This window comes from Moschus berezovskii, chromosome 27, assembly GCF_049115385.1.
Source record: "Moschus berezovskii isolate FMDL1 chromosome 27, NW_MosBer_1.0, whole genome shotgun sequence".
NCBI lineage: Eukaryota > Metazoa > Chordata > Mammalia > Artiodactyla > Moschidae > Moschus > Moschus berezovskii.
Genome location: NC_142486.1, coordinates 22,590,135 through 22,615,756, shown reverse-complemented (window position 1 = coordinate 22,615,756; position 25,622 = coordinate 22,590,135). Strand labels below are relative to the sequence as shown.

General features: G+C 38.3%; 1 protein-coding gene across 1 annotated transcript in view; it reads left to right on the top strand.

Annotated features, from left to right (window-relative positions):
• Positions 1–25,622, top strand: part of LOC129545010 (phospholipid-transporting ATPase ABCA3-like) — a 241,795-nt gene that overhangs the window by 130,209 nt on the left and 85,964 nt on the right. Inside the window, exons 15-18 of the mRNA XM_088833045.1 lie at positions 1,245–1,395; positions 4,624–4,722; positions 16,990–17,158; positions 18,030–18,324. Coding sequence (XP_088689171.1) covers positions 1,245–1,395; positions 4,624–4,722; positions 16,990–17,158; positions 18,030–18,324 — 714 coding nt within the window. The remainder of the gene's footprint in view (positions 1–1,244; positions 1,396–4,623; positions 4,723–16,989; positions 17,159–18,029; positions 18,325–25,622) is intronic.

Below are 25,622 nucleotides of genomic sequence, written 5' to 3'. Positions count from 1 at the left end.
GTAAATGGTGATCAAGTAATTATACTTCCATCATGCCAGTGTTGTAGGGAAGAATGAACAGTAAAGGCATACCTGAGAATTAAATTGTACGATTAAAGGTTAATATTTTCTCAACACACAAAAAAATATAAGCTAAGAGATCTATGCTGGAAAGTGTTATTCTTTTTTAAAATATAAATAAGAAATATAAATGAAAATACTATGGCCATTTGAAAGGCATATATTTATTTTTTTATTCTAAATGCAACCTTTCATCTGTTTTATTTTTTTAACTTTTTATTTTGTATTGGGGTATACTTGATTAACAATATTGTGATGGTTTCAGGTGAACAGAGAAGGGACTCAGCCATACATGTATCCATTCTCCCCAAACTCATTTCCCATTGAACAGAGTTCCATGTGTTAAACAGTAGGTCCTTGTTGGTTATCCATTTTAAATACAGCAGTGTGTACATCTCCATCCCAAACTCCCTAACTATTCCTTCCCTTAGCAATCATAGGTTCATTCTCTAAGTCTGTGAGTCTCTGTTTTATAAGTTCATTTGTATCATGAAATGCGTACATACAAAAGTGATGGTATTTTCCTCAAATTCCAAAAAATTGGTTTTCTATATAGACAAAGCACTAATTAAGAATAATAGTTCTCTGATTTTTTAAGGTATTCTCAGGCTTTCCATGGATCTCTATCTACAATTTAACAATATTCCTTCAATGTTTCATATCTTCCTCTCTGCCTTATTTTTTATAATACAATATATGTTTCAACTTAGTCCTCTTAATTATTCTGTCTCCTTTAACTAGAAAGTAGCTCTTATGAAGGCAGGAATTTTTACCTGCTTTGTTCACTGCTCTATCCCCAGGTTCAAGATTAGTGCTTAATACGTGATGGACAGTCAGTGATAATAAAAGATTTATCAGTTTCAAAACTAAGTAGCCACATAACAGAGGCCTTTCTTCATATATCTAGTATATCTGGTTGTATACACTAGATTATTATTATTCACTGAGAAAGTGACTGAAATTATAGAGGAAGTTGCTGTTTATTCAGTGTCTTAGTTCTTAGAATAACATTTAGAAGTTTTAGGTGTGAGGTTCCTCAGAGTCCTAACAGAATATCTGTGACATATCATGTCTTCTTCCTTGTGGACTTAGGTAACTGAATCATGGAGAGCAAAATTTGCCCTTAAAAGGCGATGAAAAAGTATAAAACTGCTTCATTTGGTCTTCTAAATGGTTTCTTTCAGGTGCCGGATATCATATAGTCATGGAGAGAGAACCACATTTTGATCTTGAAAAGATCTATGCAATTATTCAGTCTTATATTCCAGATGCTGTTTTGGAGAGCTATTTTGGGGCTGAATTATCATTTATCCTACCCAAAGAGCATGCACACAGGTATAGTTTCAGAAAGTCCTAGATAAATGGTTTGGGTGACCAGAAATCATTTTAATTTTTAGGGTTTAGTAAGTTTAGTGAATCAGGCTACAGTTCATGGAGGTGCAAAGAGTCAGACATTACTTAGCGTCTATACAACAACAAAAGCTTTATCAGTAGTATTTTACTAACAAACCAAGTATCCAGTTTATAGCTGTCATTTGCCAACTACAGTTGAGTTCACAGCTGAAGATTTCTCTCAGTGTACAAAAGATTGCCTTGTAAGTTCAAGTTCATTCAAGCATTAATATTTTTCTTTCCATTTTTCTCTTGTGGGGAGCAGAGTGGGAGGAAGGTTTACAACCTAGTATTTATAACTTCCTGGTTAATAAGGGATAACTAATGGTATGGTCTTTATGGTATATAAATTTTATGTGTGGTGAATCAAGTCTAGGGAAATATTAAGGCGATGAAAGAAAGCAGCTTAAACAGCAACTCTCGGAGCAAGGGTGACAATAGCACAGAGAGAACTGGGAATTTGATCTCAGTAGTTAGCCAAATTAATTATAGAGGAGAGACACACTGATGATAATTCTACCTGGGATTCCTATCTGTGTGTTTCTCCTCTATAATTAATTTGGCTAACTACGACAGAGAATGAGATGGCTGGATGGCATCACCGACTCGATGGACATGAGTTTGAGTGAACTCCGGGAGTTGATGATGGACAGGGAGGCCTGGTGTGCTGTGATTCATGGGGTTGCAAAGAGTCGGACACGACTGAGCGACTGAACTGAACTGGGAAATGAACAACTAGTCACACAGATTAGTATCAACATATATGATGTGGGTTTCTGGGCCATGGACTGTGAGTTTATCTAACATAGCGTAAAATATGTATCATGAAGTTAAGAAAGACTATGTTCGCAATAAAGTTTTTTTTAATAGGATAATTGTAGACCAACTATTGAAAGAGAGAGAAAAAACTACCAGAATTAGATGTCAATAACCTGTGTAATTCACAGAATAGGTCGCTATAGTAGGAAAAGAATAAAAATGACAAGAAGTCACATGGCAAATAGTCATAGGAAGCAGGGTCAGACTGAACTGAGAGGCGAGAATAGAACTGATATCCAAGCTGAATAAAGTTAAATGGAAATGGATTTTAACTAAAATACAGGGGAAATTTAGCAGATGGAGAGTGCTTAGTCCACCAACTCCGAGGCTAATCATTTATATTCTTGATAGTCCCTCACTGGGAATGAGAGTGTTTAAGAAGTGGATGTGTCTCTGGAGATCTTTTGAACCTAAAGAAATTGATAGTGAAGTCGTGTCTGACTCTGCGACCCCATGGACTGTAGCCTACCAGATTCCTCCATCCAAGGGATTTTTCAGGCAAGAATACTGGAGTGGGTTGCCATTTCCTTCTGCAGGAGAACTTCCCAACCCAGGGATTGAACCCGGGTCTCCCACATTGTAGGCAGACACTTTACCATCAGCCACCAGGGAAGTCTTTGAACCTAAAACAGTGTTCATTCTTCCTTGGTAATACTGTTCTTTAGGATCCTTGATATAACTACACCACAAGTAGCAAAGCTTCCATACAATTCACCTACCTATTTGATTAAATCTTTCTTTCTTGATACCCAGTTTGTACTTCAGTAACTACATTTTTTTGTCATTTAGTGATTACACCTCCTGTAATTTGAACTCTTTTTCCCATTTGATGCAGGAACCACATGTGAATAAATTAACTTTTATCAACTAGCTATAATCCTTAACACTTACAGAAAATAAGTTGATAATTTTTTTAAAAGGACAAAAGAATTTATATAAAGATCAAGTTACAGTGGGGAGAAATTTGGTAAAGTAAATATCTCTATGTTATTTCCATTTGTTTCACAATAAGCATTACAGAATAAACAGCTACTAGATACCTTTCCCATGGTCAACCAGAAATTATTATGGAACAAAACAATATTGAAAACACATCTAAAAACAAAAAGCTCTAATATCCTAATTTTAAAATGGGCAAAGGATTTGAATAAACATTTATCCAAGGGAAATGTACAATTTGCCAATAAGCACATGAAAAGATGCTTGACATAACTACTCATTGCTGCTGCTAAGTCACTTCAGTTGTGTACGACTCTGTGCGACCCCATAGATGGTAGCCCACCAGGCTCCGCCGTCTCTGGGATTCTCCAGGCAAGAACACTGGAGTGGGCTGCCATTTCCTTCTCCAATGCATGAAAGTGAAAAGTGAAAGTGAAGTCGCTCAGTCATATCCAACTCTTTACGACCCCATGGACTACAGCCTACCAGGCTCCTCCACCCATGGTATTTTCCAGGCAAGAGTACTGGAGTGGGTTGCCATTGCCTTCTCCAACTACTTATTAGGGAAAGGCAAATAAAAAACAAACAAACAAAAAAAACAAACAAATATTGGTAGCGATGTGGAAAATTGGAAACTCGTGTGTTGCTATTAGGTATATAAAATGGTATGTCTGCTATGGAAAACAGTATACTAGTTCCTAAAAGAGTTAAACATAGACTTACCATGTGATCACAGCAATTCCATTTCTAGCGTATACCCAAAATATTTGAAAGCAGGAACGCAAGCAGACATTTGTACACCAGTGTTCACAGCATTATTCACAAAATCCAAAAAGTAGAAACAACCCAAATGCCCACTTATGAATGAATGGATAAAGCAACATGTTATATCTTCATACGAGTATTCAGCCTTAAAAAGAAATTAAATTCTGATACATGCTACAACATGGATGAACCTAGAAAAAAATTATTCTAAGTGAAATAAGCCAGACACAGAAAGACAAATAGTGTATGATTCTAACTTATGTGAGGCACATAAAATGGGCAAATTAATAGAGATAAAAAATAAAGTGAAGTTGAGAAAATGGAGGAAGGGGTGTATTTTAGGATTATAAAATAGTTCTGGAAATGCATAGTGGTGAAGATTGTGCAACACTGTGAGTGTATTTAATGCTGCTTGGATTTAAACTTAAATGAATTTAACACTTAAAATGGTGAAATGGTAAATTTATACATTTTACCACATTAAAAATAAAAAAAAACAACAATAGGGAAGAATACAATTGGACATAAAGTTATATATTAATTGGGAAAAAAGTTAAGTGCTCATATTTTTTTTCCTGATTTCATGTAATAGGAACTGTGCTAGACTTGTACTAGTATTTTCCTTTCCTCTTCCTTCTCTCTTTCCAGGTTTGAAGCTCTGTTTAATGACCTGGAAATGAAAAAAGAAGAGCTGGGCATTGCCAACTTTGGTGCTTCAATCTCTACCATGGAAGAAGTCTTCCTTAAGTGAGTGATAATGACCTTAAAAAACTTACAAAACTTCCACCTCTAAAATCGTGCATCAGTTTGAGAGCAAACCCCACCCAGTTGGCATTGGAATAAAGTCATTGCAGTTATGGCTTTTTAAATGTATATATATTTTATGCTATTGCATTTCTGTATTTTCAGGTGAGCCTGTATGAAGATGTTGAGCTTGGGCCCTGTCGTTTGTGTTAGTCAAGAAGAAAAGAGTCTTCCCCTACAGCTCAGTCAGTAAAGCATCTGGCATGCAATGCAGTAGTCTGCCAGTGTTGCAAAAGTCCACCTATAATGCAGGAGACCTGGGTTGTTTCCTAAGTGGGATGATCCCCTGGAGAAGGAAATGGCAGTCCACTCCAGCATTCTTGCCTGGGAAATCCCATGGACAGAGGAACCTGGTGGGCTATAGTCCATGGGGTCACGATAGTCAGACACGACATCACAAATAAACCACCACCGTCAAGAAAAATAAAGGATTAATATGTCTATGTCATCATAGGAAAAGTTCTAGTTTTAACTTTAAATGACTTTAAAATTAACTAGAAATGACTTTAAAATTTTGACCTAAGTGTGTTTCTGTCGGGGAGGAAGAACTTTTCCTCTACCTTTCTAAGTGCTTCTGACTGGTCTAAGAATTAACTTGATGTGAGGTAGAGCAGGAGGAAATCGAACAAAAGTTTAATAACATATATACATGGGAGAGACCCAGGAGACCAAGTAACTAACTAAACTGGCTGAAACCCTCCCCTTAAATACCATCTTCAGCTCAAGACAAAAGATGTTGGGAGTAGAGGTTTGAGAATTCAAAAGGGAGGAAGACAATTCAAATGGAGCTGAAAAAAGCAAATGTTTGGTAAAAATACGTTTGCTGGGCCAGGCAGAAACTATAGGACGCAGAATAGACTTTAATCTATAGTCCCTGCCTGAGTTTTCTCCACACAACTAACCTATATTCTTTGCAGATACCTCTCATAATAGCTCTATTCCTTGAAAAAGCCCTTTTTCAAAATATTTCAGGCAACTTAGATGGAGGTAAAAAGAAAGACTTCCTGAGTCTTTTAGGCTCGATTGTTTTCAGCTTCCCCACATGGAAAGAGACATTTTGGGGTGGCAAATTTTCCTCCCCTACATTTCTATAATTTATTTAATTTGTACACAGTTTGTTTCTTGCACTGTGCAGAAGTGCAAAATGAAAATGTTCAGAGAATTCAGGCTGTTACCTAGCAAAGTCAGATGGTTACCAAAGGTTTTACAAAATGCCCTTTTTTTGGTAGGGTAATGACAAAATAACATCTAGATTTCATTCTCTCAGACTCAGGGATTTAAAATTGTCAGTGTCTCAGAGCTGACTTAGGGTAAATAAGTTCACAGAAGACTAATATATATAAATTAAAAGCTGCTTCATTAATTTATAATGAACTATTTGAGTGAACTCTGGGAGTTGGTGATGGACAGGGAGGCCTGGCGTGCTGTGATTCATGGGGTCGCGGAGAGTCAGATACGACTGAGCAACTGAACTGAACTGATAATAAGAATGAATTATAATGATTATGGCCTCTTTGCCATTTCATGTCATCTTGTGTGTCTCTAGGCAAGCTGCATAGGGAGCAAAATGATAATAAGCTTATTTTGTAAACCCGATTAGATCAAACATCATAAGGGCAGAGACCATGTCTGTTTTGTTCACTAACTATAGTTGGGGCCACAAACAATACCTGCCACAGGATTTGATACTGCTCTTGAATGAATAAATGAATTAATTAATGTCATTTAAAACCATTATCTCCACAATAGATGCTCTACCGTCTTCTGGGAATTTCAAGTTAAAACCTTGGACCATGAAACCTAGGTTGTCTCTTCCATGGGTTAATGTCATAGTCTGTTACAGAGTCTCCTCTCCAACCTTTTTTATTTTCATATTTTTATTGTGCTAAAATATACATGTATTTCACATTTTGAATACTTTTACATATACAGTTCAGTGGTATTTTACATTGTTGTGCAACCATCACCAATATTCATCACCATACCTCTTTTCATCTTGTAAAACTGAATATCTGTACCTATGAAACAATAACTCTCTATTCTTTCCTATCCCTACCCTGGATACAACCATTATACTTTCTGTCTTTATGACTTTTACTACTCTAAGTGGAACCATGCAGTTTTTTTCATTTTCTCCCTGGTTTATTTCACTTGGCTTAATGTCCTCAAGGTTTATACATGATGTAGCATATTGAAGAATTTCCTTCCTTTTGGAAATTGAATAGTATCCCATTGTATTATATACCACGCTTTGCTCATCCATTCATTGGTCAGTGGATGCTTATGTTGCTTCTAAATTTGGGGTATTATGAATAAATGCTGCTTTGAATGTCATATAAAATAATCTTTGAGATCCTGTTTCCAATTCCTTTTGGAATATGCCCAGAAGTGGAAATGCTGGATCATACAGTAATTCTATTTTTTTCACAGTGAGGAGAAAAATTATTTCTTTTAATACAATAAAATTCAAATAAATCAGTTCAGTTCAGTCATTCAGTCCTGTCTGAATCTTTGCAACCCCATGGAATGCGGCATGCCAGGCTTCCCTGTCCATCAGCAACTGCCAGAGCTTGGTTAAACTCATGTCCATCAAGTCAGTGATGCCATCCAACCATCTCATCCTCTGTTGTCCACTTCTCCTCCTGCCTTCAATCTTTCCCAGCATCAGGGTCTTTTCAAATGAGTCAGTTCTTCAAATCAGGTGGCCAAAGTATTGGAGTGTCAGCATCAGTCCTTCGAATGAATTATCAGGACTGATTTCCTTTAGGATTAACTGGATTGATCTCCTTGAAGTCCAAGGAACTCTCAAGAGTCTTCTCCAACACCACAGTTCAAAAGCAGCAATTCTTCAACTCTCAGCTTTCTTTATGGCCCAACTCTCACATCCATACATGACCATGGGAAAAACCATAGCCTTGACTAGACAGACCTTTGTTGCAAACTAATGTCCCTGCTTTTTAATATATGTTTAGGTTGGTCATAACTTTTCTTCCAAGGAGCAAGCACCTTTTAATTTCATGGCTGCAGTCACCATCTGCAGTGATTTTGGAGCCCAACAAAATAAAGTCTGTCACTGTTTCCACTGTTTCCCCATCTATTTGCCATGAAGTGATGGGACCAGGTGCCATGATCTTTGTTTTTTGAGTGTTGAGTTTTAAGCCAGCTTTTTTACTCTCTTCTTTCACTTTCATCACAAGACTCTTCAGTTCCTCTTCACTTTCTGCCATAAGGGTGGTGTTATCTGCATATCTGAGGTTATTGATATTTCTCCTGGCAATCTTGATTCCAGCTTGTGCTTCATCCAGTCCGGCATTTCACATGATGTACTCTGGAATGGGTGAATTTAACTCAGATGACCATTATATCTACTACTGTGGGCAGGAATCCCTTAGAAGAAATGGAGTAGCCACCATGGTCAACAAAAGAGTCCGAAATTCAGTACTTGGATGCAGTCTTAAAAACGACAGAATAATTTCTGTTCATTTCCAAGGCAAACCATTCAATATTACAGTAATCCAGGCCTATGCCCCTACCAGTAATGCTGAAGAAGCCGAAGTTGAACGGTTCTATGAAGACCTACAAGACCTTTTAGAACAAACACCCAAAAAAGATGTCCTTTTCATGATAGGGCACTGGAATGCAAAAGTAGGAAGTCAAGAAACACCTGGAGTAACAGGCAAATTTGGCCTTGGAGCACAGAATGAAGCAGGGCAAAGGCTAATAGAGTTTTGTCAAGAGTACGCACTGGTCATAGCAAACACCCTCTTCCAACAACACAAGAGAAGACTCTACACATGGACATCACCAGATGGTCAACACCGAAATCAGATTGATTATATTCTTTGCAGCCAAAGATGGAGAAGCTCTATACAGTTAGCAAAAACAAAACCAGGAGCTGACTGTGGCTCAGATCATGAACTTCTTATTGCCAAATTCAGACTTAAATTGAAGAAAGTAGGGAAAACCACTAGACCATTCAGATATGACCTAAATCAAATCCCTTATGATTATACAGTGGAAGTGAGGAATAGATTCAAGGGACTAGATCTGATAGATAGAGTGCCTGATGAACTCTGGACGGAGGTTCATGACATTGTGAAGGAGACAGGGACCAAGACCATCCCCATGGAAAAGAAATGCAAAAAAGCAAAATGGCTGTCTGAGGAGGCCTTACAAATAGCTGTGAAAAGAAGAGAAGCGAAAAGCAAAGGAGAAAAGGTAAGATATAAGCATCTGAATGCAGAGTTCCAAAGAAGAGCAAGGAGAGATAAGAAAGCCTTCTTCAGTGATCAATGCAAAGAAATAGAGGAAAATAACAGAATAGGAAAAACAAGAGATCTCTTCAAGAAAATTAGAGATTCCAAGGGAACATTTCATGCAAAGATGGGCTCGATAAAGTACAGAAATGGTATGAACCTAACAGAAGCAGAAGATATTAAGAAGAGGTGGCAAGAATACACAGAAGAACTGTACAAAAAAGATCTTCACGACCAAGATAGTCACGATAACGTGATCACTGACCTAGAGCCAGACATCTTGGAATGTGAAGTCAAGTGGGCCTTAGAAAGCATCACTACGAACAAAGCTAGTGGAGGTGATGGAATTCCAGTTGAGCTATTTCAAATCTTGAAAGATGATGCTGTGAAAGTGCTGCACTTAACGTGCCAGCAAACTTGGAAAACTCAGCAGTGGCCACAGGACTGGAAAAGGTCAGTCTTCATTCCAATCCCAAAGAAAGGCAATGCCAAAAAGTGCTCAAACTACCGCACAATTGCACTCATCTCACACGCTAGTAAAGTCATGCTCAAAATTCTCCAAGCCAGGCTTCAGCAATATGTGAACCGTGAACTCCCAGATGTTCAAGCAGGTTTTAGAAAAGGCAGAGGCACCAGAGATCAAATTGCCAACATCCGCTGGATCATGGAGAAAGCAAGAGAGTTCCAGAAGAGCATCTATTTCTGCTTCATTGACTGTGCCAAAGCCTTTGACTGTGTGGATCACAATACACTGTGGAACATTCTGAAAGAGATGGGAATCCCAGACCACCTGACCTGCCTCTTGAGAAACCTGTATGCAGGTCAGGAAGCAACAGTCAGAACTGGACATGGAACAACAGACTGGTTCCGAATGGGAAAAGGAGTACGTCAAGGCTGTATATTGTCACCTTGCTTATTTAACTTATATGCAGAGTACATCATGAAGAACGCTGGGCTGGAAGAAGCACGAGCTGGAATCAAGATTGCTGGGAGAAATATCAATAATCTCAGATATGCAGATGACACTACCCTTATGGCAGAAGGTGAAGAGGAACTCAAAGGCCTCTTGTTGAAAGTGAAAGAGGAGAGTGAAAAGGTTGGCTTGAAGCTCAACATTCAGAAAACAAAGATCATGGCATCTGGTCCCATCACTTCATGGGAAATAGATGGAAAAACAGTGGAAACAGTGTCAGACTTTATTTTTGGGGGCTCCAAAATCACTACAGATGCTGATTGCAGCCATGAAATTAAAAGACGCTTACTCCTTGGAAGGAAAGTTATGACCAAACTTGATAGTATATTAAAAAGCAGAGACATTACTTTGCCAACAAATGTCCGTCTAGTCAAGGCTATGGTTTTTCCAGTGGTCATGTATGGATGTGAGAGTTGGACTGTGAAGAAAGCTGAGCGCCGAAGAATTGATGCTTTTGAACTGTGGTGCTGGAGAAGACTCTTGAGAGTCCCTTGTATTGCCAGGAGATCCAACCAGTCCATTCTAAGGGAGATCAATCCTGGGTGTTCATTGGAAGGACTGATGCTAAAGCTGAAGCTGCAATACTTTGGCCACCTCATGCGACGAGTTGACTCACTGGAAAAGACTCTGATGCTGGGAAAGGTTGGGGGCAGGAGGAGAAGGGGACGACAGAGAATGAGATGGCTGGATGGCATCACCGACTCTGTGGACATGAGTTTGAGTGAACTCCAGGATTTGGAGATCGACAGGGAGGCCTGGCGTGCTGTGATTCATGGGGTCGCGGAGAGTCGGACACGACTGAGCGACTGAACTGAACTGAACTGACTCTGCATATAAGATAAATAAATAAGTTGACAGTATTCAAACAAATAGGGGGAATTATATTAATAACTTGGATCATGTTATGTTGTATAAGGAGTCCAGTTCAGCTCTCTTCTGTCGCTCATTCATGTCTGACTCTTTGCAACCCCATGGACTGCAGTATGCCAGGCTTCCCTGTCCATCATGAACTCCTAGAGCTTACTCAAACTCATGTCTATTGAGTCGGTGATGTCATCCAACCATCTCATCCTCTGTTGTCCCCTTCTCCTCCTGCCTTCAATCTTTCCCAGAATCAGGGTCTTTTCGAATTAGTCACTTCTTCCCATCACATGGCCAAAGTATTAGAGTTTCAGATTCAGACGTAGATGTTTTTCTGGAACTCTCTTGCTTCTTTGATGATCCAACGTATGTTGGCAATTTGATCTCTGGTTCCTCTGCCTTTTCTAAATCCAGCTTGAACATTTGGAAGTTCATCATTCAAGTACTATTGAAGCTTGGCTTGGAGAATTCTTAGCATTACTTTGCTAGTGTGTGAGATGAGCACAATTGTGTGGTAGTTTGAGCATTCTTTGGCATTGCCTTTCTTTGGGATTGGAATGAAAATGGACCTTTTCCAGTCCTGTGGCCACTGCTGAGTTTTCCAAATTTGCTGGCATATTGAGTGCAGCACTTTCACAGTATCATCTTTTAGGATTTGAAATAGCTCAATTGGAATTTCATCACCATTAGCTTTGCTTGTAGTAATGTTTCCTAAGGCCCACTTGACTTCACATTCCAGGATGTCGGGCTCTAGTTGAGTGATCACACCATTCTGATTATCTGGGTCGTGAAGACCTTTTATGTATAGTTCTTCTGTGTTTTCTTGCCACCTCTTCTTAATATCTTCTGCTTCTGTTAGGTCCATACCATTTCTGTCCTTTATTGTGCCCATCTTTGCATGAAAAGTTCCGTGCTGCTGCTGCTACTAAGTCACTTCAGTCGTGTCCGACTCTGTGCGACCCCATAGACGGCAGCCCACCAGGCTCCCGTATCCCTGGGATTCTCCAGGCAAGAGTACTGGAGTGGGATGCCATTGCCTTCTCCAGAAAAGTTCCCTAGATATCTCTAATTTTCTTGAAGATATCTCTAGTCTTTCCCATTCTATTGTTTTCCTCTCTTTGTTTGTATTGATCACTGCGAAAGGCTTTCTTATCTCTCCTTGCTATTCTTTGGAACTCTGCCTTCAAATGGATATATCTTTCCTTTTCTCCTTTACCTTTCACTTCTCTTCTTTTCATAGCTGTTTGTTAAGGCCTACTCAGACAACCATTTTGCCTTTTTACATTTCTTTTTCTTGGTTATGGTCTTGATCACTGCCTCCTGTAATGTCACAAACCTCCATCCATATAAGGCGTTAGTATTTACCAAAATTCTCCAGAAGGCCTGAGGGCATTCAAAGCCTGAATGGGTGAAGAGATTTTAATTAAGTACATCTGGTAAAGTACATTAAGCTAAAATATGTGTAGATACAATCATACTCTCCAATGAGACAAAATACTGAATACCCACTAGAAAAATGAGTCAAATGCTAGAATAGGCACTCCATAAAGCTGTACATTGTCACCCTGCTTATTTAACTTACATGCAGAGTACATCATGAGAAATGCTGGGCTGGAAGAAACACAAGCTGGAATCAAGATTGCCAGGAGACATATCGATAACCTCAGATATGCAGATGACACCACCCTTACAGCAGAAAGTGAAGAGGAACTAAAAAGCCTCCTGATGAAAGTGAAAGAGGAGAGTGAAAAGGTTGGCTTAAAGTTCAACATTCAGAAAACTAAGATCATGGCATCTGGTCCCATCACTTCATGGGAAATAGATGGGGAAACAGTGGAAACAGTGTCAGACTTTATTTTTCGGGGGTTCCAAAATCACTGCAGATGGTGATTGCAGCCATGAAATTAAAAGACATTTACTCCTTGGAAGGAAAGTTATGACCAACCTGGATAGCATATTAAAAAGCAAAGACGTTACTTTGCCAACCAAGGTCCATCTAGTCAATGCTATGGTTTTTCCAATGGTCATGTATGGATGTGAGAGTTGGACTGTGAAGAAAGCTGATCGCTGAAGAATTGATGCTTTTGAACTGTGGTGTTGGAGAAGACTCTTGAGAGTCCATTGGACAGCAAGGAGATTCAACCAGTCCATCCTAAAGGAAATCAGTCCTGAATATTCATTGGAAGGACTGATGCTGAAGCTGAAACTCCAATACTTTGCCCACCTGATGAACTGACTCATTTGAAAAGACCCTGATTCTGGGAAAGATTGAAGGCAGGAGAAGAAGGGGACAATAGAGAATGACATTGTTGGAGGGCATCACTGACTCAATGGACAAGAGTTTAATTAAACTCCAGGAGTTGGCGATGGACAGGGAGGCCTGGCATGCTGCACTCCATGGGGTCGCTAAGAGTCAGACACGACTGACTGACTGAACTATGAACTTGGCTATATGGGGTCTTTTGTGTCTCCATACAAATTTTGAGATTTTTTTTTGTTCTAGTTCTGTGAAAAATGCCATTAGTAACTTGATAGGGATTGTACTGAATTTGTAGATTGCCTTGGATAACATAGTTTTTGACAATATTGATTCTTACAATCCACAAACGTAGTATATCTTTTCATATGCTTATATCTCCTTCTATTTCTTTCATCCGCATCTTATAGTTTTGGAGTTACAGGTCTCTGTTTTGTCTCCTTAGGTAGATTTATTCCTAGGTATTTTATTCTTTTTGATCTTTGCCCATTTTTGAGTCAGATTCTTTTTTGTTGTTGAGTTTTAGAATTTATATATATTAGACTGGTGCAAACGTAATTTTGGTTTCAGGCCATGAATTTTAAATCATTATAACTAGGCTCAAACACATCTTTATAAATCAAAGTAGGAACCCTTACAATCAACACACTTTTGCCAGTGAGAAATAAGTTTGTTTATTCCTAAAGCATAAAAATCCACACTTCGGGATTCAGTGAACTCTTGGAAAGCATTTTCCACATCCTGCTTGTTGTGGAAGTGTTTCTCTGCAAAAAGTTGTTGAGATGCTTGAAAAAGTGGTATTCAGTTGGCAAGAAGTCAAGTGAATATGGCACATGAGGCAAAACTTTGTAGCCCAATTCATTCAACTTTTGAAGTGTTGGTCTTGCAGTGTGCGGTTGGGCATTGCCATGGAGAAGAATTAAGATCCTGTTGACCAATGCCGTTTGCGGGCATTGCAGTTTTCAGTACATTGCATCAATTTGCTGAGCATACTTCTCAGATGTATTTCATCGAAATTCAGAAAGCTGTAGTGGATCAGATGGGTGGAGACCACCAAACAGTGAACATGACCTTTTATTGGTGCAAGTTTTCTTTGGGAAGTGCTTTGGAGCTTCTTCTTGGTCCAACCCCTGAGTTGGTCATCACTGGTTGTCTTATACAATCCACTTTTTGTTTCATGTCACAATCTGATCAAGAAATGTTCATTGCTGTTGCATAGATTAAGAGAAGACAACACTTCAACAATTTTTTTTTTCGTCAGCACGTGAGGCACTCCACTTATTGAGCTTTTTCCCTTTCTAATTTGCTTCAAATGCTGAATGACTGTAGAATGGTCAGTGTTGAATTCTTGGGCAAATTGTTATGTATTTGTCAGAGGATCAGTTTCACTGATGGCTCTCAATTTGTTGTTGTCAACTTCTAATGGCTGGGCACTATGCTTCTCATCTTCAAGGCTCTCATCTCCTTTGCAAGACTTCTTAAACCACAACTGCACTATACATTCATTAGCAGTTTGTGGGTCAAATGCACTGTTGATGTTGTGAATTGTCTCCGCTGCTTTTATGACCCATTTGCAACTCAAATAAAAAAAGCTCTTGAATTTACTTTTCGTCTAACATCACTTCCATAGTCCAAAATAAATATAAAATAAACAGTAAGGAATAAGTCATTAGCAAAAAAGCATATTGTGAGAAATGTGCATTAAAATGATGTGCAACATCACCACATTTATTTAGAATGTATTCTAATATCAAACAGCAAATTTCAACAATGCAAAACCACAATTACTTTTGCACCACCCTAATATATTCTCGACATTAATTCTTTATTAGACATATGAATGACAGATACTTTCTTCTTTTCTATAAATTGCATTTTCACTCTGGAGACTGTCTTTGATGCATGAAAGTTTTTCATTTTTGTGAAGTGCAATTTGCCTATTTGCCTTTTGTTACTTATGCCTTTGGTATCATAAACAAGAAATCATTAACAAATCCAATGTTGTGAGTCTTTTGTCCTATGTTTTCTTCTAAGGGTTTTATAGTTTTTGGTCTTTGACCCATTTTGAATGGTGTTACGTAAGGGTCCAAATACCTATATCTCCCTCTTTTGGACCTCCTTCCATCTAGGTCACCAGAGTGCATTAAGTAGAGTTCCCTGTGCTATACAATATAGAACATGATGTTTTGATATGTGTATACATTGTGAAATAGTAACCACGGTAAAGCTAATTAACATATCCATCACCTCATACATTTACCATTTTATTTTTTGCTGATGAGAACACTTGAGATCTACTATTCTACAACATTTAAAATTTACAATACATTATTATTAATTATAGTCACCATACTGTACTTTTGGAAAACTGTAGAACTTACTTAACAGCATTCAAACTGTATCAAAGACCTAAATATAAGAACTAAAACTATAGATTTTGTGTTTACTCTGTGGATATTGTCTTTTGATGCATGAAATTTTTTGATTTTCGTGAAGTACAAATTGCCTATTTTGCCTTTTGCTACTTATGTATATGTATAATTTATTCATTTTGCTATACAGTAGAAACTAGCACAACATTGTAAAGCTACTATGAAAGTGAAAGTCGCTCAGTCATGTCTGAATCTTTGCAACCCCATAAACTATACAGTCCATGGAATTCTCTAGGCCAGAATACTGGAATGGCTAGCCTTTCCCTGATTTAGGGGAATCTTCCCAACCCAGGGATTGAACCCAGGTCTCCCTCATTGCAGGCAGATTCTTTACCAGCTGAGCTACAAAGCTAATATACTCAAGCAAAAATTTTTTGAAAATCATATTCTGTACCTTTAATATTTATAATTTTCACTTGTCAATCACACTTAAATTGGAAAATAAAAAGAAGATAAAAAGCAAATGGCAAGATGTTAGATATAAACTCAAATATATCACTAATTACACTACATGTAAATAGACTAAAAACAATTCATATGCTTGTAAGAGAGTATGTCTGTGTGGGAAAATTTTTCATCAGGGTTATCTCTAGGTATTGGAACTATTTTCCTTTCATTTTTTTATATTTTGTAGTGTTTTCCTAATGGAAATTATTACCAATAAATAAAATATGAAGAATAAAAATTTTAGAAAAACAACAGATAATTTTTTTCCTTAATTATAATTGCTTGTGTATATTTTTTCATTCTTCTTAAGCATCCATACCAAAAGACACTGCTTTAGACATAGGCACTAAGTAGAAAATGTAAGGATTAAAAAAAAAAACCTACTATCCAAAGTCCCTATCGTTTCATAACATAAAGAACACCTTAACATCCAAAGGAGAGTTATTATCTTGGATTTAAGATAAGTGTTTTAACTTGAATAAATTCAGCTTAATGAAACACAATATGTTATAATTGTTTTTCTCATCTTACCACAGAATGGTAGAAACTTTACCATGGATTGGCATCAGTCCTCTGACTGGTTTATTGAGAGCCATGATTATCATACTTGGGCTTCCCTGGTGGCTCAAATGGTAAAGAATCTGCCTGCAATGTGGGAGACCAGAGTTCAATCCCTGGGTCAGGAAGGTCCCTGAAGAAGGGAATGGCAACCCACTCCAGTATTCTTGCCTGGAAAACCCCATGGACAGAGGAGACTAGAGGGCAACGTCCATGGGGTCACATAGAACCGGACAGGACTGAGTGACTAATACTTTCACTTTCACATTATCATACTGCTTTTATACAATATACTTAACAATCAGTAAGAAAGATCAAGGAGTCCTCCAAATTTGAAAATTTGTTTGCTATTTGACAAGTAAAATAGATTGAAGGTATAGTCAAAGTAAAATATTTTGTGCTTTTTGTGTGTATATGTGTGTTTAGGGTCAATAAGCTGGCAGATTCTGAAACAGAGATTCAATCTATTCAGTATCCTCTTTCAATGAACCAAAGAAGACAAAACAGGGATCAGAGTAGGAGAATGTTCAGAAATTATGAAAGACCAGTTATTCCCAGATTAAATGAAATTGCTAACATTAAATTTAATACCGGGGTGAGTATATTCACTAAGAATGTAAAACTGGTATATTTGGCTTGGGTGTATATACTACCTGAACTTAAAAGATGTTTGGAGTATGGCCATAGGAGAGATAAGCAGATATGGAACAGTCTGTAGTACAACTCCATTAATTTCCTGATGCAGCAGCAATGGGTTTTAGATAAAGGTCACAGCTATGCCACTCTCACCATTGTTATTTCTCAGAATCACTGAGAAGTTCTCTTCATTTTCTAATAAATTTTCCCTTTGTTTTATTCTAACAAGACCCAAGAGTTACTTTTAAAAGATATTGGTTGATCAAATTAGGGGCATTTTCTCACTATGAAACATTGTTAGTATACTAAATAAAGTAAAAGATAGTAGTTGTATACAAGTTTTATGGGGATATTTCCCTTAAAAAATAGAGATGGAAAGATTATGCTGCTACTGCTAAGTCACTTCAGTCGTGTCCGACTCTGTGTGACCCCACAGACGGCAGCCCACCAGGCTCCCCCGTCCCTGGGATTCTCCAGGCAAGAACACTGGAGTGGGTTGCCATTTCCTTCTCCAGGAAAGATTATGGTTTGATGTTAAATAAATGTGTATTTTTTCCAATCAGAAATAATACAAATATATTAATGAATAAAATCACCTTGACAAGATTTTCAGTGTAGTTAGGTAAGAAACCAGATGTTAAGTTTTTTCCCTTAATACCTTATACAAATAAACTTTTCCTACCATTTTGTTTTCTTTGGTTAAATTCAAGAATATATTTGTATAATATGTGTTATCTTTTGCTATAAAAATTTTAAGCATTGAATTTCAATTTGAATATCTTCTTTGGATCACGAGTAATTCTGATGCTATGTTCTTCTCCTCTTTTTAGTTTCCACTTTACTGCCAGCAATTTCATTCCATGTTTTTAAAGAGAGCACTCTTCAATTGGCGCAGTTGGAAGTTGACATTGCTACATATATCAATAATTTTGTTTGTCACTACATACCTCTTAACAACTCTAAACTTGTATTATATTATGCCTGCCAGAGAAATGGATTTAAGTCAATATGGTCGAACAATTGTGCCTTACTCAATTTCTGGGAATTCTGTTTTGGCTCTAAATCTCATAAAGAACCTTGAGATTTTTTTAAAGCTTAAGAATCAAGAACTTCGTGAAGTACAAGGTAAGACCTGTAGGAAAAAAGAGACCGCTGCTATATGAAGACCTATATATATCACTTGCAAAGAAGGAAGTTAACTATGCTATCTAGCTACCCATTTCTTTCTTTTCCTACTAACTACCAGTATCTTAGAGACAGCTAAATCAAAGATCAAAAATGTACACTTTATGGCAGCTGGGCACAAAAGTTAATAATTAATGGAAGCATTCTGGCTGCAGTGGTCTTTCAGCTAATTGTATCACCTTTCAAAGGATGAGTAAAAGAGCCCAAATACTATGTTGTTATGAAATTTAGCATACAAGTTTGTATTCTGACCAGAATATAAAAATGTTTCTCTAAGCTGTCACAAGGTAAAATAGTTCCAAGATCTGAAGGTTCTCCTTTACAACATTGATCTTTCTAAAAACAGGTTGCTGAAGACTTAATAGATTGATTTTTTAGAACTACTATTTTGAAGATAGTACAAACAGCTGTACTCATTTGTTCCATGTTTACTTTTGGTCAGAACTGTGACTATACTGAACAATTTTTCTGCATTACGTTTCTGAATGCTCAAAGCAACCCTTTTATGTAGCTTATTTTTTTTTTTTGTCCATTTATGTGTAAAGCATGTGTACTCAGTCATGTCCAATTCTTTGTGACCCCATGGACTGTAGTGAGCCAAGCTCCTGAGTCCATGGAATTTTCCAGGCAAGAACACTATGGTGGGTTACCATTTCTTATTCCAGGGAATCTTCCCAACCCAGAGATCAAATTGTAAGCCAAGTGTGGAGAAAAAGAGAATGAGCCGGGCAGTCAGGCAGAGAAAGATTTATTATAGGAAGAAAGCAAGTGACTGGCTTTAGAGAGAAACCAGTACTCTCCCTTTACAGCCAACCCTTCTTATATCCTATTGATGGGAAATTGTGCCCTGAAGGGAGGGGGTCTTTGTTTATCTGTAGCACGCAGCTGGGGTCTTGTGATCATGTAGTCAGAGGGGTCTCGCGGTCGGGTGGTCATGTAGTCTTGTGAAACTGGCACCAGCAGGGAAAAACAGGATATCGCCTTAAGGAAAAAACAGATGCCACCAGGGTAATGTAGCCACTGTGACTTCATCCCTTGTTTGGCAGGTAACCACAATGAGCCATTTTTAAACAATACACTATGATCCAGCCCCTTGTGAACCCTAACACAAACCTGCATCTCTTGCATCTCCTACATTGACAGGAAAAAAAAATTTTTTTTTTACCACAGGACCACCTGGGAAGCCTATAAATTAGGCTAAAACCTAGTGGATGGAGAATTTTGAATTATTTGTATGATTGAATGAGTCCACTCTTCCAAAAAAGCAACAGAAATGCTTGGAAAATAATTCTTAAAAATTAACCAACTTATAATATTGGAAATTAAGCAAAAGCACAGAAAAGATAAAAAGTGTCTATTTTAAAAACTACTGAGCCTGTATTTAAAAAAATAATAGTAAAATCTGTGGCATTTTAACTTAGAACTATTCCTAGCCATGAATTTTCTAGCAGTTATGTACTGATTTAAGAATTAGACCACAAAGAAGACTGAGCACTGAAGAATTGATGCTTTCAAACTATGGTGCTGGAGAAGCCTCTTGAGAGTCCATTGGACAGCAGCAAGGAGATCAAACCAGTCAGTCCTAAAGGAAATCAACCCTGAATATTCATTGAAAGGACTGATGTTGAAGCTGAAGCTCTAATACTTTGGCCACCTGATGTGAAGAGCCAACTCACTGGGAAAGACCCTGATGCTGGGAAAGACTGAGGGGAAAAGGAGATGAGGGCAACAGATGATAAGATGGTTGGATAGCATCATTGACTCAATGGACATGATTTTGAGCAAACTCTGGAAGATAATGAAGGACAGGAAATCCTGGCATGCTGCAGTTCATGGGCTTGCAAAGGGTCAGACACAACTTAGTGACTGAATAACAACAGTTCCTCTGGGTCTCCTTCCCCTCAGTGGTGTGGTATCCATGAAAGCCAGAACCTCACAGTTAAAGTAAGAACTGATCTCTTCAGAGCCCTGTTAAAAGTCCCACTTATGAAGATTGTCAATACTTTGAAATAGAAGCTCTTTGAAAAACTCTATTCCCCAAGGCATTATTCCTATTGAATTTAAATTAGGGCTCAACTCTTTAGGAAAATCCCTAACCCCAGGGAATTATTTAAAGCAGTAGAAATCCGTTGTTAATAGCACCACCGGTAGCTAAGGCTGTGCTTTCAGTTGGGCCAAGTAAGAGCTTACCCAAAAAGCAATTTTAAAGGAATACCTGGAGAGCTAGATGACCACAGAGGACTTTAAAATTCTGATATTCCTGCAGACCTAGAAAGCTCAGAATGGTAGTATGCATGACTAGAAATAACCTAGGAAGTGAGAAGAATCCAGTCACTTACTTCTAGTTGATGTTGAGTCCCTACACAGGCAAGCAATGAACGTTGAGGCTAACTTGTAAGCTGCCTGAAATTTGAAGGTGTGCCTTTGTTCAAAGATCTCCTTGGTAGACTTACTGGCTCTAGACATTTAAAAGAATCTTTTAGTTAATTGCTAAATTATATTGATTTAAGACTGACCCCTAAAAGCCAGGCTTAAAGGCCAGAATTTTTTTTTAAGTTCATCAGAGAAATAAGTGGCTGCATATTATAGAGAATACAGAATCTACAGAACTGTCCACGGAAGTCATTAAGCAAATGAGTAGCAACAACAACAACAACAACAAAATTAACAGTAACAGCACACAGGGAAGTTCAGATACCAGAGCTGATGCACTATCCTATGTGCCCAGTTTTCAACAACAGAACAAGGAGAGAAAGAGTAATGGGCTGAACTGTGTCCCTTCAAAATTCATATGCTAAGCCCTACCTCCAATATCTCAACATGTGACTGTATTTAGATATTAGATCTTTAAAAATGTAGTTAATTTAAAAGTCTTCAAGAGTGGTTCCAATGTGCAGATGAGGTTAGAACCATAGAGTCAGAGGAACTCCAGGCTCAGGGATGCCAGGCATAGATTGGGAGGAAGTAGGGGGTTCCTTTAAAAACAGGGAGATTAAGAAAAAGTGGGCTTCTGGTTCAAGATTGCAGAGTAGAAGGATGTGCACTCATCTCCTCCTTTAAGAGGACCAGAATCACAACTAGTTGTTGAACAATCATTGACAGGAGGACATGGGAACCACCAGAAAAAGTCACCCATGTCCTAAGACAAGAAGCCACAAGATAGTAGGAGGGGCACAATCACAATAAAATCAAATCCCATACCTGCTGGGTGGGTGACCCACAAACTGGAGAACAATAATCCCAAAGAAGTTTTCCCACTGCTGCAAAGGTTCTGACCCCACATCAGCCTTCACAGCCTCGGAATCTGACAAAGGAACTGGGAATCAACAGGGAATTTGACCTTGAAGGTCAGAAGACTTTGGTTATAGGACTTCCACAGGACTGGAAGAAATAAAGACTTCACTATTGGAGGGAAAAAACAATCTTGCTGTAACCAAGACCCAGGGGAAAGGAGCAGTGACCCCATAGGAGACTGACCCAAACCTACCTGCCAGTGTTATAGGATCTCCTATGGAGGCATGGGTCAGCAAGTGCTCACTGCAAGGATGGATGCACTGGCAACAGCAGTCCTTTAAGGTCCTGCTTGGTATAAGAACTCCTGGAGATCACCATTAACCCTACCATAGAGCCCATAGACCCCAGGGCTGGGTCGCCCCAGGTCAAACAATTAACAGAAAGGGAACACAACTACACCCATCAGCAGATAATTGTGTTAAAGCTTTATTGAGCAACACCCAGTTTTTCCTACCACCAGTCCCTCCCATCCAGAAGATCACACTCACCTCTTAGCCTCATCCACCAAAGGACAGACAGAAGAAGCCAGAAGAGCCACAATTCCACAGTGTTAGACCAAAAACCACATTACAGAAGGTTAATCAGGATGAAAAAGCAGAGTTATGTCCCAGATGAAGGGATACGATAAAACCCCAGAACAACAATTAAATGAAATGGAGATAAGCAACCTTACAAGAAAAGAATTCAGAATCATGATAGTGAAGATGATCCAGGATCTCAGAAACAGAATGGAGAAGATGCAAGAAATGTTTACCAAAGACCTTCAAGGACTAAAGAACAAACAAATAGAGATGAATAATAGAAGGAATCAATAACAGAATAACTGAGGCAGAAAAATGGAGAAGTGACCTGGAGGGCAGAATGGTGGAAAACACTGCCACGGAACAGAATATAGGGGGAAAAAGATGAAAAGAAATGAAGACTGCTTATGAGATGACTGGAACAACATTAAATGCACCAACAATCACATTATAGGGGCCCCAGAAGAAGAAGAGAGAGAGAAAGGACTTGAGAAAATATTTGAAGGCATAGTAGCTGAACACTTCCTTAACATGGGAAAGGAAATAGTAAGCCAAGTCCAGGACAAGAGAGTCCCAGACAAGATAAAACCACGGAGGGAAACACTGACACATAGTAGTCAAACTGACAAAATATAAATACAAAGATAATATAGTAAAAGCAACAAAGGAAAAATGATAAATAGCATACAATGGAACTCCCATCAGGTTAATAACTGATTTCTCAACAGAATCTCTACAAGCCAGAAGTGAATGACAAGTGATGAAAGTGAAGAAGCTACAACCAACAATATTCTATCCAGCAAAACTCTTCTTCAGATTTGATGGAGAAATCAAAAGCTTTCCAGACAAGCAAAAGTTAAGAGAATTCAGCATCAAACCTGTTTTAAAGCAAATGCTAAAGGAACTTCTTCAGGCAGAAAACACAAGAGAAGGAAAAAACTTACACAAAATAAACTCAAAACAATTAAGAAAAGTGTAATAGGATGATACTTATCAATAATTAGGGCTTCCAATGTCATTCTAGTTGTAAAGAACCCACCTGCCACTGCAGGAGGCATAAGAGACATGGATTTGATCCCTGAGTCAGGAAGATCCCCTGGAGTAGGAAATGGCAATCCCATGGACAGAAGAGCCTGGTGGGCTACAGTCCATGGGGTTGCTAAGAGTTGGACACAGTTGAAGCAGCTTAGCACATACCACATCACTCTACTTAACCCCCCAAATTGTATGTAATTATTCTATATCATTAGATTAATCATGTTCCCATTATGGCTTGCAATATAATTATCTTTTATTTTTCAGTCTGGCTATTGATTGTGAAAGCTGATAAACATCTTTTATTATTGTGATTATATCACTATTAATATTATTCACTTAATACAATTGTATCATGATTGGTCAGTAGAAAATAATAGAATTGTATATCACCAAAACTAACATTTAATAAAAAAAAAACCTGTAATCACTTTTTAAAATCCAGATGCATATCAGAATTACCTTGGAATTTTTTGAAAACTACAAATGTCCAGTTACTGCTTTTGTCTCCAAAGATCCTGATGTTTTTCTAATGAGCAGCCATGTATAACAACAACTGGACTATATGATTACCTTTTACTTTTATCTAGTTTGTTCCACTTTTTCTATTTCATATTCAGTGCTCCCATCCCATTTCATTTATGTTTTCCAATTCCTTCATTTCTTGTCTCTTTTTTTGATGTCCTTTCTTGGGCCTTTATCAAGCATAGTAGAAAAACTTTTGTGTTCTTGTTTATATATACACACATGTATTTAGTATGTATAATATGTGTATTTTATAAAACTTATGAATTTCTGCCTAGCTAAACAATTTAACATTTGATTCCACTTGTTTGCCTTACTATGAATAGAAAGGTAGATTTCTAATTTAAAAACATAGATACACAGCGAGCAGCGAATGTTTACTATAGAGCACAAGCAACTGTAGTCAATATCTTGCCATAACTTATAATGGAAAATAATATGAAAAATATTATATGCATATATGTACAACTGAGTCACGTTGCTGTGAAACATTGTAAGTCAACTAAACTTCAATAACAAAGTATATTAAGTATATATATTCAGTTCAGTTCAGTTCAGTCGCTCAGTCATGTCCGACTATCTGCGACCCCATGAATCACAGCACGCCAGGTCTCCCTATCCATCACCAACTCCCAGAGTTCACTCAAACTCATGTCCATAGAGTCAGTGATGCCATCCAGCCATCTCATTCTCTGTCGTCCCCTTCTCCTCCCACCCCAGCATCAGAGTCTTTTCCAGTGAGTCAACTAATCGCATGAGGTGGCCAAAGTATTGGAGTTTCAGCTTTAGCATCAGTCCTTCCAATGAACACCCAGGATTGATCTCCTCTCGAATGTACTGGTTGGATCTCCTTGCAGTCCAAGGGACTCTCAAGAGTCTTCTCCAGCACCACAGTTCAAAAGCATCAATTCTTCGGCGCTCAGCTTTCTTCACAGTCCAACTCTCACATCCATACATGACCACAGGAAAAACCATAGCCTTGACTAGACGGACCTTGGTTGGCAAAGTAATGTCTCTGCTTTTTAATATACTATTTGGTTGGTCATAACTTGCCTTCCAAGGAGTAAGTGTCTTTTAATTTCATGGCTGCAATCAGCATCTGCAGTGATTTTGGAGCCCCAAAAAATAAAGTCTGACACTGTTTCCACTGTTTTCCATCTATTTCCCATGAAGTGATGGGACCAGATGCCATGATCTTAGTTTTCTGAATGTTGAGCTTCAAGCCAAACTTTTCACTCTCCTCTTTCACTTTCATCAAGAGACTTTCAGTTCAGTTCAGTTCAGTCGCTCAGTCGTGTCCGACTCTCCGCGACCCCATGAATTACAGCACGCCAGGCCTCCCTGTCCATCACCAACTCCCGGAGTACACTCAAACTCATGTCCACAGAGTCGGTGATGCCATCCAGCCATCTCATTCTCCGTCGTCCCCTTCTCCTCCCGCCCCCAACCTTTCCCAGCATCAGAGTCTTTTCCAGTGAGTCAACTCGTCACATGAGGTGGCCAAAGTATTGCAGTTTCAGAGAGAACAAAAAAAGAATTAATTTATTTATTTAATTAATTTAAAGTGAGATTATTAGAGCAGACCTTTATCCAGTGACTGGTCTCCTTTTGAAAGGCTGAAATTAAACTCAATCTTAGCCGAAGGCTGAGAACCAATAAGGACATGGATATACATACGTAGAGGAAAGACCATGTGAAAGCACACGAACAAGGAAGCCATTTATGACCCCGGGAGAGAGATCGCAGAAGAAACCCACCCCGCCAACACCTTGATCTTGGACTTCTAGCCTCTAGAACTGTGAAAAAACACATTTCTAAGTCACCCAGGCTATGGTACTTTATTTTGACAGTCCCAGAAAACTA